General features: G+C 39.6%; 1 protein-coding gene across 3 annotated transcripts in view; it reads left to right on the top strand.

The window, feature by feature from the left end:
* Positions 1–14,983, top strand: part of KIAA0586 (KIAA0586 ortholog) — a 67,585-nt gene that overhangs the window by 31,488 nt on the left and 21,114 nt on the right. Inside the window, exons 26-29 of one of the 3 annotated variants that reach the window (XM_031066322.1) lie at positions 1,540–1,674; positions 3,261–3,441; positions 6,748–6,884; positions 10,511–10,598. In XM_031066322.1, coding sequence (XP_030922182.1) covers positions 1,540–1,674; positions 3,261–3,441; positions 6,748–6,884; positions 10,511–10,598 — 541 coding nt within the window. Of the gene's footprint in view, positions 1–1,539; positions 1,675–3,260; positions 3,442–6,744; positions 6,885–10,510; positions 10,599–14,983 lie in introns of all 3 variants that reach the window. The other 2 variants (XM_031066321.1, XM_031066323.1) reach the window with 2 other exon arrangements.

Below are 14,983 nucleotides of genomic sequence, written 5' to 3'. Positions count from 1 at the left end.
CCTGCTGAATTGGATGTGCTTTAAACATTTTCACTCGCCAACTTTTTTAATTCATACTTTTAAACTGCATACTCACAAAGAGTGTTAGAATTTCAGAACACCAAAGGAAAAAAAAACCACATTATACAAACTAATTTATGTTTTTAAAAAGTTGGATAATTCATATACTTCTATAGGTGAGAGATAGCTATTATGCACTTTCATTTCTTTATTGTTTCTAGTTTTAAGGCATCTTTAACAGAATAGAACGTTGCAATGCTCTGAGCTGTTGCAGCTTTGAGCCATCTTTTAATTGCTTGCATGATTAAATTATTAAAGTGGGTTAGCTGAGGCTGGGGTTACTTAAAGCTGCTTAAAACATCAGAATAGTTTTTTTATCCAATGTCTGCTGTAGTCCATGGTTCTGGAAGCCTCCCAAGTCAAGATATTCTCCATTTCCTTGCTCTTTTGGTATTCCTCAAATGCCTGGACTTTCCCTCTCTGACTTTGTGTAAAGCCTCTTGGTAAGATGTAGCTGTGACATTAATTATGGGAGACATGATGGAGAAGAGAAAGCTCTGGGGGGACCTTACCAATGGATAAATATGTGGTGGAAAGAAGTAACAAAGAAGGAGCCAGTGAAATATGGGAGGGAATGGACACAGGATGAAATTCAGGAAATTTGGTTTAAACATAGATGTTTTTACTGTGGAGTGGCCAAGCACTGGAAGAAGGGCTGGGGCGGGCAGCTGGGTTGGGATAGACAACCTCCAGAGGTCCCTTCCAAGCTCCACAAAGCAAGTTTAATGTTCTGGAGCAGGAGCCCCCTTCTCCTGGCCTATCCTTCCTACCCAGAGTTTCCCATGAACATCCATGATTCCAGTCACAGCATCAGAGAACATCCCCAGCTGGAAGGGACGCACAAGAATGATCAAGTTTCAACTCCTGGCTCTGCACAGAACCCCCCAAAACAACCACCACAGTTGTGATACTGCCCTGGACTGGCTGATCTTTAGGTGCCTCCTCTGTCAGCCACACTTCCTCCCCTTAATTCTGATAACAGATGAACCTAAATTAAAGTTCTCTTCATCAGAGGAACATTTGCCTGCTAAGATATTCTTCCCTCTCTTTGTCAGATGGGTTGGAGCTCCTTCTAGTATTTCTCCTCCTTCTAGTATTTCTCTATCCTCAATCCAGGGTGTTTGGTTGAGGAAGGTAATTCCTTGCTGGTGAGAGAAGCTGTGCAGCCAGATTGTTGCTAGCAAAGGATGTGTGAGGATTTCACTGTTTCCCTCATCTGAAGGGTCTTGTTCCTCTTTAAGTGTTGCAGTCTTTTGTATCAAATAAAGAGTGTGCATGTCTGTGGGTAAAAGAAAACAGTGTGTCATCTGTTTGCTTATTTTTAAAGGCTTGAATTTTCATGACATAATTTTTCAGTGTGGAAACTTACTGTTAAAAAAAGCTTAGTTGTGAACTAAAGTAAGAATGATTCAAATTCCTACCAAAAACAGTTTTGGAGTGTGTATTATGTGGGTTTTTCTTTTTGTTTCTTTGTTCTAGGATTATGATCCTCCAAGTGAAGGGCAGGTGATGAGGAGAATGGGTAAAGGCTGTCACAGGGATCCTGTCCTGGCTCTTTTAACCAAATTAAATCAAGCACCTGTTTATGTACAAGAAAGAATAGAGCACTCAGAGGTAACTTACAGTCCTTGGCTTCCCAGTACAGTAGTTTTGAAGTGATTCTTTCCTACTCAAAAGTAGATAAAATAGCCCAAATTTATCCTTGCTGTTGGCTGTAGAGCAGCTTCATACACTTCATTCCCTGCTGCAAGTGATCCCACTTCTGTTGGCTTCATTCTTGTGTAAAACCCTTAAGAAACACTGAAATCTCAGGGTTATAAACAAACTGTACATCCTGTGTACCTCGTTTTCCAGGTGTGTGACTGTCCCCATGTCCCAGGTTTGTCCTGTTACTTGGAGTGCCAGGGAATTTTCTGTCACTTCAACAATACAGGTGGAATGCTCAAAAGTACAAATACACTGCATTTAACAGCCACAGGAGTGTTTTAGGGAGCTATGAAGAACTCAGCAAGTGTTTACATGTACTTTGCACATGCTGTTGATATTGATCTTGGAACAAAACCTCAAAAATTCCTATTCAGTTGGCAGAAAAAAAAGAGACAGAAAAATGAAATTATCTGCAGCACAATTTTTTTGTCACACATCTGAGTTATTTCTGTGTTGGAAAATAGCAGTTTGGACTGGGTGTTCATTCTAACTGACATAGCTGGAGGAATGTTTGAAGGAAATGAACTTTGAATGCTGCAGCAATGGTTCATGAACACATTTAGTTACAGCAGATCTTGCTTTTTGTGATGCTACTGATGCATATGCAGTTTCTTCCTTCTGTCTTGGTCAGTTTAGTCTAAATAATTACCAACTTGACTCACCTCCTTGGCTGTTCCTTTGTCTTTATTTTGCTAATGAGCTCTGGTGGCTGGACTTGGTGAAAAGCTTTCTCCAGTGTTAACTCCCAAGTCTGCCTGTAATTGCAGTGCCATTTTCTCATCAGTGCTGCCAGTTACAAATGCAGCTCTGCTTTGCTTTTTCCCTTTCCCATAGTCACAGACCACTCAGTGTGTCCATCCAAGGCATTCATAAACTCCCCCCAGATTCTGGCAAGGTGTCCCTTCTCCTTCAGAGGAAAATCAGCATTCTCCTGGATGTTCTCTGTATGGCCTTAGAGTGATACTGTGCACATGTGTGTGTGTATGTGTGTATTCCACCTATTTTCTGACATGGAAGCAAGCTGGGTTTAACCTGCAGCTTTAAAAGTCAGGATCCAGGGAACCATCCCTATTTTTAGTGCCCTCCAAACCTACTTGAAAGTTGAAGCTTTTATCTGACATGCAGTGCAGAGAGTCAATAGCTTTTAGATGCTGCCAATGTTTCAAGGTCAGGCAGTCAACAGTGGCCAAATCTATAATATCAAAGGCTTCATGTGCTAAAAATGTAGCTTAGGTTCTGATCATGTAGAGATAAGTCTAACAGAATAAATGATGTTTGGCTGCAAGTGTTTCTTTTCTGTCCTTCTTATCAATGTAGATCTTAATTTCAAACCCAGATGATATCTCCATGGCTTGTTTTCTTCATCCAATGCAAATGGAATAAACTTAAGTTTATAAAAGCTTTCAGGGTTCATGTAATCAGAAAACAGTACCTGGGTTTGGAAGACTTCCACTGGGTTTTTATATGTGCTGTGGTTTTGGTGTTCTCTGCAGGATTCTGATGGCAGCATTGGGGAGCTCAGTGAAGGACAGAGGCCAAGGCTGTCCAGAGCACAGGAGAGAATCCTGATGGGAAATTCCATTTTTATGGAGCATCCAGCTGCCCAGAGCTTTGGGAACAGACCACGCCAGGGTCTCCGTTCTGCATCTCCAGGGCAGGTTGTCCAAATTGGAGGTACAGTTACAGTTACATTCTTATTTCTTCTCTATGATATTCATGTGGATTCTGAGGAGTTTCCATAACAGAATCTGAAATCATTTCAGACCATACATTCAAAATCCAATATTTACAGGCAATTCCTACAATGAAACTATTAGTGTTCCTCTTTCAAGAACTGGATTTAATTCAAGCCTTGTCTTCACTCTTCTTAGCAATTTCCTACAATTGGAATAAAAATCATAGCAAATACCCACTTGCCTATACAAAAGTTAACTTGTAAAGTGTATATATCTTATTCTTTTAAGTCAAATTCAGTTCTGAGTAACAGATGGAGGCAGTTTCCATTGGACAGGTGTTAGCACCAGCACTTCAGGCTGCTTCTGTCTGTCCCCTTGCTCAGCCCTGCTCCTCTTTGCTGTTATCACTCCATCGTGGTGACACTGCAGTGCCTCATAAATGGCAATATATTTTAGCTTCATATATTTCTCTAATGATATGGGAATTGATTTTTTTCCCAGATGGATAGCTGAGGCACACACATCTTGTACAAAGCAGGGAGTTGATGTTGGTAAAGCAGGGACATTTATTTTATTTCAATTGAAAGCAGTGGTCCATTCTTCCTCTTCCTTATTTTTTTCCCCACATTCTCTGTTGTTATCTGAAAATGTACTGCTAAAATTGTTTCATGTAGCTGCTGCAAGCAGTAGAAAGTCTTTATTTTGTTGACTGTAGTTTTAAATATGTTTAAACTAAATGGAAATAATTACTAAGCTGTTGCAACACAAACATGGTTGCATTGATTCATCAAAAGTTGTGTAAATTAAAGTGATCAAACAGCTGCTTTTCTGTCCTTTTAATTTTCACATTTATGAATTTGACAAGAGAAGCTTATCTCACATTATTAACCCTTGACCAGTAGGAAGTGCATTGAAATTAAATGTGTTTAACACGTGGCAAAAACAATCTTGGAGAAAATAAAATATTTGCTTGGTTTTGAAGTGATTAACATTTGAACTGGTCACACAGAGAGTAACCTTTTAAACCAGCTGTGACCTAACATTTTGGACAACTACACCAGTGTCAGCCTTGAAAATATATTCTGGTACTTTATATATTATCAAACTTTTCCTTTAAAGTAGTTTGCTGAAGGTTGTTTGAAAATTGGTTGCATGAGGTTTCCTGAGATAAGAGATTTCTCTGAGTCACTTGTTTGAGTCTGTGTTGGTAGGGGTCAGTCAGCACTAAGGACACTGATGTAGCAATAAATGAGTGATCAGATCATCTGCAGATAGTGCAGGACAAGGGGGAATGGTTTTAACCAAAGAGGAGAGATTTAGATTAAATGTGGGGAAGAAATTCTTCCCCTGTGAGGGTGATGAGGCCATGGCACAGAGCAGCTGTGGCTGCCCCTGGATCCCTGGCAGTGTCCAGGCCAGGCTGGATGGGGCTTGGAGCACCCTGGGATATGGAAGGAGTCCCTGCCATGGCAGAGAGTGAACAGGATGGGGTTTAAGGTCCCTTCCAGCTCAAACCATTCTGGGATTTCTCTGGTTCTGTAAGTCTGTGATGGTGCTCAGGACCATGGAGTTGGAAGATGCTTGTTAATGCCAGAACTTGTCCCTTTGTCTGTCTGTCCTTCTGTCCTCCTTACCCACACTGTCCGTGGCTGTATCTGGCATAACAGGGTTGTTGTATCTCCTTGTATCTTTAAAAATAATTTTTAAAATTTGTTTAATTCAATTTAGGATGCCTTTTGACTGTCCTGTAAATATCTTAACACTTTTCAGACCAGCTCCTGCATGTGATGATAATCCACCAGTGTTTCTCTACTGATTTTTATACTTATCTCTATATCTTGTAATGTTGTTTTTAGTCTTTATTGCAGCATATTTTTGAGAGGAGGCAAGTGCCCTGTACTAACTACCATAGGGCAATGCCCTGTGCTTTTACATAATCTTTATAATCCCAGACTGAGTTCTGTTGCATTCTGATGATTTTTAATTTAGCTTTCCTCCCTCCCCACCTCTGAACACAGCACAGTAATTTGTTGCATTGCTAAGGAAACAACATTGTATAAAAGCTTGGATCTGCTTTCAAGACAGGAGTTGTTTTCATATCAAGGAGGAACAAAAATCCTTGTTTCTAAGTCCTTTTGTTACTGAAGAAAACAATCTGGTTTTGGAGGGAGGGTCAGGTCAAGGGTGGAAGGAATGATCTGTGATTGTTTCCACTTTCCTTCCAAACCTTTTTTCTCTCTGCACTGGGATGTGATTGCCTCTCCTTCAGTGCAAGTCAAATATTTCCTGACAGCCACAACAGCTACAATGCAGGGCCATCATTTTACTTGGTCATTCTTTTCAGGGCTAATACTAAATAATAGTTACACCATGGGTGTCAGACTTCACCTATTTCAGGCTGTGCATCTCTGCACATGAAACCTTGCAGTGGATACTCAGTTCCTCTGGCAGAATGAGTCACCCACAGAGGTGTCTGTAGGGATTTTGGGGATTGTGTGTTTTGGGGGTTGTTTTCAGTTTTGTGACCAGTTTTCATTTGTGTTATGGGAACGCAGTGTCCATTTGTAGGATGGAGAAGGTGTTGCTCATGTAGGCACATAACAGCATCTTGATGATCAGTCATTTATAAATCCTTGTTTTCAATGCTAAAAGTCAGGGATATAAAAACCAACATGCAAATGAAATGTGGCACATGCAGTCTTAAAGTGAACAATAATTACAGTTAATTAAGCAATGATTATAGTTAATTAGGCTTAAAATTCATTCTTTGGCTCTGTATGATAGCAGAAGGCTAAAGTTAGTTCATGAGCTGTCAGTACATTTTTCATAAAGATGTTTTACACACTTGCAGTCTGCAAAACCATGATAAATGTTGGATTAGAGAGCAAATTATCCCTTTAAAAGAGGCTATACACAGGTTTCTTTTAGTTCATACAGGAGTGAAACATTTAATGAAGAAGCTTTTCCAATTTCTTTGCAGTAAGTGTGATAAAGCTCATTAAGCATATAATGGTATGATGAACTGTACAGCTCTGAAGCTTTCTCAGATGCTGCCACATTACAAATCTACAGATGATAAAGCTGATTTATTCTTTCAATTTCCTCAGACATGTATTTGTTATTTCATTTTTATCCCCACAAGAGCAATTTAAGGGGTATACAATGAGCCATGCAAGGAGGAAATCATTCTCTTTAACATTGCATGTCCCCCTGTTGGAAATTTGAAAGGCTGCACATTCTGTCACATGAGTTGACCAGGAGATTATGGCTCCAACTCATGAAGGAAATTTTTTTCTCTCAGCAGAAATTCTTGGAGATGCAGATACAAGTCCTAGTCCAATGCTTTTGGCTGAACTGGACTCACAGCCAGGTTCAAATCCTGCTCTGCCAGCAGCCCAGCCAAGCTGCAGAATGACACCACTCCCAGAGGATCTGTCCCAGGTGAGCTGAAAGGATTTTTCCTGTGCCTAGTTAGAAAGAGCAAACTGAAACCTGAGAAAATAACTTTTCCTGTTTCACTGTCATGCCTGACATCACAGAACTGGTGCATTAAAGTGACACATTCAGCTGAGAAGAGTCAAAGTGCGTGTGTGCTGTAAAGGTGACTGTGTTTCCTGTGACAAATCCTTACAGAATCCCTTCTTTAAAGCTCAGACCTTCTTTTTTTAACTTTTCTGCACTTCCTCACAGCTTCAGTGGTCTCACAGGATCCAGTCCTTTACAACATTCATTGGGGCATTCCCATGTTTTAGGGGCACAGTCCTTCAAATGCAGGATAAATCCTGGATATATGGCTGAGGAGGTGAGCACAGAAATACAGAAATTTGCCTCATGGGTTGTAACCCACTCAGCATTCCAGAAACTTCATTTGTCCTAGTAGGGGCAGGGCTGGAAAGGCAGTGAGTATGATGAACCCCAGAGCACTAAAAGGTAGAGGAATATCCTATTGATCGCTGCTTCAAGCCTAAATAGTTAATTTTTTGCTACTTTATTAGTATGTACTGTTACCTAGAGATGATGGTTTACTTGCTAACTAATTCAAATAACAAGTGGCAAAAGCTAAAAATGGGGTGGCAGACTGCTCTCTAATATGTGAGGCTTCACAGAGTGTTTGAAAGCATTATATACTTACCATGGTTGCTGTATTCATGGATAAATTCTGTCCTTCCCTGAAGTTTGTTTGGTATTTGATGTTTTATTTGTATTTTCAAAAAATCTAAAGTATCTGGCATTAAACTCCCTTTGGATTTATGTTTTTGAGCCTTGATGTGTATTGTGCCATTGGTGTCTGAGCAGTTCTTAAATTTGTCACCTGAAGTGATGTGTTGCATCTTCAGAGAAGATTTTTAATGTTACACTTCTTTTACTTGGAGCTCACCAGACCAGACTTTCTTGGAATTACTGTTCACAGGCAAAAGTAATAGGGACAGAGAGAGTAACACATGTGCCTTTCACAGAAGATATACAGATAATTATCTATTATATTATCCTTTATCTGTAGGTAGTTATACATTCTCTTATCTTTAGAAACTTGCATCTGAACCCTTAGTGTGTTTTTTTTTTTTTTTTGCCTGCTGGCATGTAAAACTCACCCTCCCTTCAAACCACACAACCAAACCCCAGAACTTTGTGTGGTTTTGTTGGGTTTGCTTTGTTCCTGAGTGTGGTTATTCCTGATTTAACTCTACATCACTTTCTCACAGGATAACTTTTTATGAAGTGATCATACTTATGTGATTGCCCCATCCAGGAGAGATGTTTACTGGGGTTAAACCATATTCTGTAAGATCCTCTACTAGATCTTTACATCCTTCTCTGAAATTAAAAAATAACCCCTGTACCAGGTGATTTGAAAGCTTGTTGTGACAGCATTTATCTACCTTGTGACAAGGATGAACCTTTCCCCTGCTTTAATTAAGGATGGCATCTGTGTTCAGCTCTGCCATTGGATCTGCCTTGTCACCTGCCTGCAGGAAGAGATTTTCTGGTAACATTACACCAGCAAAGAGAGCAGGAGCTGCTGAGGCTTTCAGGATGATTCATTCATTCATTCTGTGCAATGTTTAAGGCAGCAATCACTTCAGACTTCTTGAAGGATTTCCTCACAAGTTAGTCACTGACTCTCACATCTTGTTCTTCATCTCCAGACAGTGTTTGCCTTCACTGAAATCAAACTGTATCACCTACGTACAAAGGCAGAAGACAAATCTATTCAGGAGCAAAGTTTGCTGAGAGACCTGAGAAAATGCAGGATTTCACATGGTGTCCTGCTGGTCCTTGGCCTTGGGAAGTGATGGCACAGCCTGGGTGGTTCCTGCAGCCTGAGTGAGCAGGATCCTCGTGCCAGGGAGGTTTGGCAGGGATGTGGAGCTGCCACATTTGTTTGCTCCCTGGTACTGGTGTGTAGGTCAGGTCTCCACCAGCAGAAAGAGCCCTGAGTTTTCACACAGGGCAGGAGCAAATGCCTTTTAGTCATGAAGAGTGAAGTCTGTGTGGTCACTCAGTCCAAAACAAATGGCTTAAGTCATACAGGAATTTTCTTATCTACCCAAATTCCTTGGCTGCTCCTCCATTCCTGGCATTAGATATTTTTTTTTGAGATTTATATATGCTTTTAGCCACTGTTAGACAGAAAGCCAGACTAAATGCATCTTTACTTTGACCCCTCCTGTCCATTCTTGTGCAACAATACAGGAATTGACTGTTATTTGTGGCCATTTTGCCCCCATGGTCTTAGCTCTAAGAAGCAAGAGAATGACTTGGAGGAAGCTGAGCTCTTCCTATTCTAAATAAATCATTTTGATCATGGGAGGGACAGGAACATTGAAGTCATATTTGCCTGGCTACACATTCCAGAGATGGTAAATCTAAATAATTTGAAGTCCCAAATGCATTGTTAAAATCTTAGAAAATCACTTAGTTGCAAAATATTTTCATAATATTCCTTTATAAGTATGGGTGTTTTTATACAATCTGCATTTTTCAAGTGGGATTGTCACTTTGGTATTCTCATTAGCTTTCATTTTTTTGTATTTCAAAAGACATGGTTTTTAATCTTCAGGAATGCAGAATTGTAAGTTATGAATCTGTGTTATCTCTAAACTTCTGTTTGCAGCTTGGGTCAGTTTAAACTGAGTTTTGCTGTATTACAAATCCAAAAGAAAAAAAAACCACTTCAGATGGAACCATGAGAACTCTTATGCTGCTGAATTTTAATATTAATTTAATATATTGATGTCCTTCTGTCATGTGTCCATGAGACCTTCATGCTGCTGACATTTAATATTCATTTAATATATTGGTGTCCTTCAGTCACATTTCCATGAGACCTTCATGCTCTCAGAAAATAATCTCAACTTGTTCTCATCTTGTCTGCTTTAAATTTGTCTGTCTTAAGGGAAAGCTGAAGTCTTCCAGATAGGCACACAGTGATAGGACAAGGGGCAGTGATTTTAAACTGCCATAGGGCAGGGTTAGATTAGAGATAAGGAAGGAATTCTTCCCTGTGAGGGTGGGGAGGCCCTGGCACAGGGTGCCCAGAAAAGCTGTGGCTGCCCCATCCCTGGAAGTGTCCAAGACCAGCCTGGATGGGGCTTGGAGCAGCCAGTTCTAAAAACATGGCCAAGGAAATAAATTTTAGATTTGGCTCAGGTTTTCCAACCTGTGTGCTGAAATTTTTATATTTCTTTTTTCTTTCATCTTTCTCTTACTAGTCAGGAGGATAATACCTAGGAAGATATTCTGGGTATTGAAGAAAGCCAGGGAAATTTTATGTTCTTTCCACTACATGCTTTGAGTAAAAACTGAAAGTCTCCTGTGTCTTCAGGTCTAAAATGGCACTTTTGCATCCATTCCTGTTGCTCCCAGGATGTTTGTCTAGAGGGAATAGCTGTAATAGGCTAATTCAGAGCTGAATTCTCTTGAAGTCAGATGTAGGGAGAACAAGTGCACATGTTTAATGAATCTTTGAAAACTTCTTTGGATGTTTCTTGAAGCTGAATGTAATCTTGCTGTGCTTTGACATCAAAAGTGAGATTTGTAATGTGATTTTAATGCATGATACCTAGGAGGAAAGCCAAGGAGCTGCACACGTTCAGGCTGTGAGACCCAGAGTTATCTTTGTGAGAAGGAAATCTGAGGAGATGCAACAAGAAGGTAAATCAGTGTCAATATGCAGAGTTCTCTCAGCTAAGCACATCACTTCTAAATATTGTTGTATACTGACATCACAGTGCTGATTTTTTTAAAATTTGGTTTTCATTGCTCTACAACATTTCCAGATGTTTCTGTATGTAGAGTTTATACACATTATGTGTATAAATGTGTATACAAAGTGATGGCTGTGTGTGTACACAGTTATGTTATTGTTGAGGTGCAATGAAAGGATTGGAAATTCATCCTGGAGAAGAGAAGGCTCCAGGGAGACCTTAGGGTCCCTTCCAGTGCTTAAATGGGCTCCAAGAGATCTGGAGAGGGACTTGGGACAAGGGATGGAGTGGCAGGACAGTGGGCAGTGGCTTTACACTGACAGAGGGCAGAGTGAGGTGAAATATTGGGAAGAAATTCTCCCCTGTGAGGATGCTGAGGCCCTGGCACAGGGTGCCCAGAGCAGCTGTGGCTGCCCCTGGATCCCTGGAAGTGCCCAAGGCCAGGCTGGATGGGACTTGGAGCAACCTGGGATGGTTGAAGGTGTCCCTGCCCATAGCAGGAGGTGGAACTGGGTGAGTTTTAAGTTCCCTTCCAACCCAGTGCATTCTGTGATTCTATGAAAAGTATCTGTATGGAAGTCATGAGAATCTTGGCAATTAAGTATTTATTTAAATTTGGATTTGCCAAGAGCATTGCAACGTGCATTTTCTGTAGTCAACTGAATCTTAATTGCTTTATAGAGTGCTGTTCAGCAAAGGAGATGTTCATGATGTTTTGATAAAGGGAGTGGCTCATATGCTTGAGAAAACACAGGAGTGCTGCAGGAGAATTGAAAGATAATGTGAAGTTAAGATCATGCAAATGTGGGGGAAAAAATATATTTTCAATGTTAAAATGACCTGGTTTGAGATGGACTTCATGCTGGTGTGTAACAGATAAAGATTCTCTGTTCTAAAGGACACTAAGTATTATCTCTGCTATTTTTGGAGGTTGCTTAACAGTGTTTGTAAAGGTGTTCAGGATGATGAAAGAGAGGGAGAGAATATCTTTTGTTTATTGTAGTTCAAGTCAGTGTGGGAATAGCATAAACTGTGCACATGACTGCCATGAGTAATTGTTTTAGCAGATAAGAAGTTTGTGGAGGTGCTACAGTGAGATGTGTAGCAGTTTTAATCTTACATTCTAAGAACAAGAATCTAAAAACCTGCCTGTCTACAATATATGCAATTATAACTGCTCCACCCTAGCACTGAGAAATTCTTCCTTCAAGCCCTTTTAAAAATAATTCTTTGAACTTCTTCCATTTAATTTTTTTAAAAACATCTCATCGAATTCTGAGGGAATTATTCTGCTTCAAATATTTATAAGTGGTAAGAAAAGCCCCAGGCCACTGTTATTGGTCGTGGGACTTGGAACCTGATTTCAAAACCGTGGTTTGCATATGAAGAAAGTTATGAATAATGTAAAAAATTATCTATGGATAATTAGTGGAAAAGCTTCCAGAGCTGAAGTGGCACAACTTAGTGCAGGTCTGTGTTTACTTGTTTTTACCTCTGCATTTATCTGTACTGTAGCACAAGGAATTTGGGCATGGCCCAGTTGTGTCTGAGCTGAAAATGTGTGACCAGGAGATGGCAGTAGTCAATTTTCTTTGAGAGGAAAAAGAAAAAGAAAAAAAAAAAAGGATGATTTATATACCAGGATAATTGAAATCTCATTCGACGTATACATATTTAATAAGCCAATAAAAATCTCAAGGATTAGAGAATGGAAACAACTGTCTGTCACTTTTAACCAGAATGTCTCCTCTCTCTAAGCTTCACCACAGAGACCTTAATCAGGCCAAAAGTTGAGGGTAAAAATTAATAAGAAGCATTTGAAAGAAAAAGGAAAGCTTGCAACATGATAAGTGTACGTGGGTTTAAGTAAATACAACATTTTAAAATCAAGCACATCTGTTACTGTAAGTTCAAAGCACCTTGTTTATAAAAGCTTCATGTCAGATGGTTGCCTTCCCTGGGATAGAAGGGACAAGGAATGCCTGGAAATGGAGAAGCATTCTGGAGGCAGGAGCATTGAGGTGCTTTTTCAGAGTTTAAAGGGTAAGTGGTGGGGTTGGTATTAGAGTTTAGGAAATCCAAGCCCTGAGCTGAAGTGTGAATTCACAGCGTTGGGAGAAAAGGAAAATTGTTTTGGACTTCAAGCTGGATGTTGAAAAGCCATTTTTATATAATTGATAAATACATGACAAGATTTGATTCATCCTTTGGTGGCCATAAACATATATATACACATTAGAGCTTTCTTTTGTTGTTTAAAAATTTCTGTGGTCTGCAGTGAACATGTGTTTTTACTGAAAGAAACTTGACTGATGGCTTCTAATGAAAGCTGAAGTTCAGGATTGGTACAATATCATGCCTGAAAGGGTAAAAGTCTCCTGAAAAGTTACAACTGAAAATCAAGCCTGGATGTATTATTAATTGAAATGTGTGCCTTCTCTAGACACAGTGGAGACAGTGGTTTGAAAACATAGAGTTGTAGTACATAATATACATGCATATATATTTTTGGCTTTATAATACCCTTTAATCTTTGTACCATTCTTTCATATATCTTCATGAATTTAATAGGAGAGTAATTGTTGTGGTTGGTGAATGCTCATATTTCCAGGATTTAAGCATTTTCAGGCTTACATTAAAGGGATTCAGAATTTTTAAAATTAAAATGAAAGAACAGGTGGCAATGCTTGAGTGCAGAGCAATTTTAAACTTTAATATGAGCAGCTCAGAGGTAGATGTATCTTCACTTAATTATTTTCCTACAGCATAGACTCTCAAAATGTGACCTAGAGAGCACAACTTGATGCTAGTAATTCCTTTTTATCTCCAGCTAGTGAATTATGTTCAGGCAGTGTAAATATATGGGAAAGGAATATTGGGACAGTGAGCAATTGGCTTTGTTGCCACAGAGAGATTGCACAACTGCTTGTGGGAGGAGATGATCTGTGCAATAAATGAAAAAGATGACAAGAAGCCCTTAAAACAATCTGTATAAAAAACAAAAATTCCATAGTCCTTGTTGAGTATTGAAAATGGGCTGCTTCTGTGTTAACATTGACATTAGGCTGTATTGAAAGCTGTAATGCTGAAAATATGGCTATAACTAAATACTTCTTTGTCTTTCTTCTTTAGCCAGGATTTGCTCTGAGTTAGGTTTTGGGTTATTTTTTCTTAAAACTATTGTGGAGTGAGGCAAATGTGTAACAGATGCTTCAAGGAAGGAAGAAGATTAGGATAAGGCTAAAGGTCTTTCTTTTTTTTCTTAGAACTGGAACTGTTTTGGTCAAACTCAATGACTATTCTACTGAAAGCTTACTTTTCCCTTAATATCCTGCTGTTTCTTTTTTTGGCCTGAATTTCACTGAAGGCTTTTGCTAAAGATTCTCCACAGCAGTCTGGATATGGCAGCCAGTGAAGCAAAGCAGAGCTCTCCTTCCACAGAGCAGGGAGAACCACCACGACCTGAGAGGCTGAAATAGTTTGTGCAGCTTGTGTTGCTCCTTGAATTTGCCTAATTTCTGAGAGAAGATCTTGGAAATTGGAGGAATGAAATCACTTGGCTGTAATTAAAGCATTTTTCAGGCAAGTGTTTCATGTAAGTTTTTTTCAGGGCTTCTTCAGAATTGTCACAGACTCACAGGATGGTTGTAAAGGACCCTCAAGGATCATCTAGTTCCCCCCCCTGCCATGGGCAGGGACACTTCCACTAGACCAGGTTGCTCCAGCCTGGCCTTGAACTCTTCCAGGAATGTTTCTGATCTATTTTTCCTCTGCTTTTCCTATCCAGTTACCTCTTTGTGCTATCAGGTGGCTCATTGACATCACTCTGTTAATGTATTTCACATTTGAGCAACTCAGGAAAGGCAGCGCTGCATTTCCCACAGAGGCTCTGACTTTTCTGTAAGTAGTCATTACCTTTTAGGTGCTCCAAGTGGTTTAGAATGCCAGTTCTCAGGGAGTTTTGTTTATTCTGTGTGTGTCCATAGGAGCTACACAATAGCCCATGCAGTAGAAAACATGTATGTTAGTGATAAAGTGTGCATTCTGAATAATATCCCACATAAAATCCTCAGTAGTCACATTTGAGAGTTTCTGCTGTGAATTCCTCTAAGTAAATATTTAGCTGTGTTATAGTACATTTGGAACAGGAGCTTTTAATTCCTTGGCTTTTGTAAATATTATTTATCTATTAACAAGTGTCATTTATATCTGTGGCTGCTTCTTTTCCCATTGAGTTACTTTAGTTATTTTTTCAGACAAAATGTTAAACCAGAAGTTGGACTTTCCATAGCTTAAGGCAAAATCTTGTGTGAATTTGTCACTGTGGATGAT

This window comes from Geospiza fortis, unplaced genomic scaffold, assembly GCF_000277835.1.
Source record: "Geospiza fortis unplaced genomic scaffold, GeoFor_1.0 scaffold23, whole genome shotgun sequence".
Lineage (NCBI taxonomy): Eukaryota > Metazoa > Chordata > Aves > Passeriformes > Thraupidae > Geospiza > Geospiza fortis.
Note: the sequence above shows the minus strand (reverse complement) of the source record. Positions and strands in the feature narration are given on the sequence as shown.